General features: G+C 38.8%; 1 protein-coding gene across 1 annotated transcript; it reads right to left on the bottom strand.

Annotated features, from left to right (window-relative positions):
• Positions 1-341: 341 nt before the first annotated feature.
• LOC133795842 (exopolygalacturonase-like) lies at positions 342-1930 on the bottom strand. Its single transcript, XM_062233297.1, has 4 exons — positions 1793-1930; positions 1386-1694; positions 719-1240; positions 342-612 (listed from the first exon to the last, which is right to left on the bottom strand). The coding sequence occupies exons 1-4, from the start codon at positions 1928-1930 to the stop codon at positions 376-378; spliced, it is 1206 nt and encodes a 401-aa protein (XP_062089281.1). The 3' UTR covers positions 342-375.
• Positions 1931-2149: the final 219 nt, after the last annotated feature.

A 2149-nucleotide genomic window follows, 5' to 3' on the forward strand; every position in this document is an offset into this window, starting at 1 on the left:
TTTTTTAATAAGAATAATTAGTGATAAACTATTTCATTTCTACCCTGTAGTAGCACTACTGGCACATATCAAAATATAGTACAATAACAATAATCAACAGGTAACTAAGTGATGGAAATAATTATGTTAAACTTGTAATTTTATTCATCTATATAGCTAATAACCGCCATGCAACTTAGTAGTTGCAACAAAATCATACAAATAATAACTTAATAAGAATGATGACAGTATTGCGATCGAGTGTGAAAATAGTAGTGACCAAATAAAAGAAACAAAAAAGAGATGAATAGGAGACAGATCGAGTAATAATTAAGCACTACTGCGCCCCTTTAATTAAATAATATGATTCAATTCGTGGTGGCCGCCGGCCGGGGATTACGCGGCGGAGTCGATGCAAGGCGGTGGGTTGATAGTGCCGGAAATCTGGGGTTTAACATTCTTGCAAACGGACGTGGCTTTCCCCGCAATCTTAGCGCCAGTGGATTGGAGATTAATGTTCATAAGTTGAACATTTTCGCACGGATATAACCCACAAACAAGCTTATAGGCAAAAGGAGTCGAAGCAGTTCCCTTAATGTCCTTGAACGTCACTTTGCTAACCTTGATCTTAGACTTTTTCTGATGAATATATATATAGCAGGGATGAGTTTATATATATATTGATTCAGAAAAGAAAAAATAATATGTAAAAAATATATATACGTATACGAATACGAACCCCTTTAACGTCGGAGCATGAGCCCCAGGGGCAGTACTCCTGATCGATAATAATTGGGTTTTCAACATTTTCCATGGTGAGTTTCTCAAAGTGCAGGTCAGTTGCAATACCCTCCGGAGAGCCTTCCCATGTCTTGACCCTGACTCCATTTGAGGTGCCCTTGAATGTGCAGTCAGTGACAGTAACGCCTTCCACGGGGAGTTCATTCTTGTACTTTCCCAGGCTCCCAACACTGATTCCGTGGCCTGGTCCGCACGAGACCTTGGTGACCGTCAACTTCTTGGTTCCATCTCCAATGGAGATGCAGTCGTCACCGGTTGTAATGGTGCAGTCGGAGATGGTGATGTTGGTCGAACGCCCAAGGTGGATTCCATCCGTGGTCCAGCTATCCTCGGGTGCTGTTATCTTAAGATTTTTGAAAGAGAGGTTCTCTCCTCCCAAAACTGTGATGTGGAATTGTTTGCTGTCTTTCGATGTGAAATCCTTGAACTCAGAATCGGTTACGTAGTTAAGCCTAAGGTTCTGTTTGTTGTGTTCAAATTCCATGCATCATCAGCATCATGCACCAAAAATCAACAACACATGTTATACGTATATTATCTTTTTATTATTAGCTATATATATATAGGCTTATATATTGTAAAATTAACAATATATAAGAGCTTACAATGGGGAGTTGGGCACAATAGTCAGTTCTCTTGCATTTGGCTCCCCAACTATCTTTGCCATTGCCATCGAAAGTTCCTGTACCACTCACAGTCAGGTGTTGGATTCTTTCAAAAGTGACCCATCCGTCTCCACTTTTGAAGCCACTGGCGGCGGCCGGGGCCATCAATATGCCGTCCAGCTGAAACTCGACAGGAGACTTGCATGGTCCCAAGAAAAATGCCTTGCTTAATTTGTATGTCCCTTTTGGAACTATTATTTTCGCTTTGGCTGGTGTTGCACACGCCTCTTTCCAAGCATCCACTAAAGCCTAGACATTATACAAAAAATATATACCATATTATTTGGTTTGTAACAATTAAGCTTAATTAATAAAATTACACATATAGATACAGCTTTATCAACTACCTGATCAATTGGGCCATCGGGTTTTGCTCCGTACTTGGTCACATCAAACGTTTGGCAATTGGTTGTTGTAACGACTGAAATTGCTACAAGTACAACCAAAGAGATCAATAATACGTTCTTGTTTCGTTGTAAACCCATATTGTGTAACTTGATCGATTTTTGCTTTAATTATTGAGACTTTTAGTTTAGAATTAATGAGGATATGAAACTTTCTTTCTTGTTTCAATCAATTTATAGGCCAGATACACATCTAAACAACCATCAGATGTCAACAAATTATTTCTAAATTTAACTTTTGAATCTGTCAGCAGTGATCCATCAAATACTCTAATAAAATGAATCAAAATGACTAATGAA

The sequence above is a fragment of the Humulus lupulus genome, chromosome 8 (genome assembly GCF_963169125.1).
Source record: "Humulus lupulus chromosome 8, drHumLupu1.1, whole genome shotgun sequence".
NCBI classification, from domain to species: Eukaryota; Viridiplantae; Streptophyta; class Magnoliopsida; order Rosales; family Cannabaceae; genus Humulus; species Humulus lupulus.

Coding starts and splice junctions, on each gene's coding strand:
- LOC133795842 (XM_062233297.1), bottom strand. CDS start 1,930: ATGGGTTTACAACGAAACAAGAACGTATTATTGATCTCTTTGGTTGTA. Junction 1,695..1,792: donor CCGATGGCCCAATTGATCAG/GTAGTTGATAAA, acceptor TATAATGTCTAG/GCTTTAGTGGATGCTTGGAA. Junction 613..718: donor CATGCTCCGACGTTAAAGGG/GTTCGTATTCGT, acceptor CATCAGAAAAAG/TCTAAGATCAAGGTTAGCAA.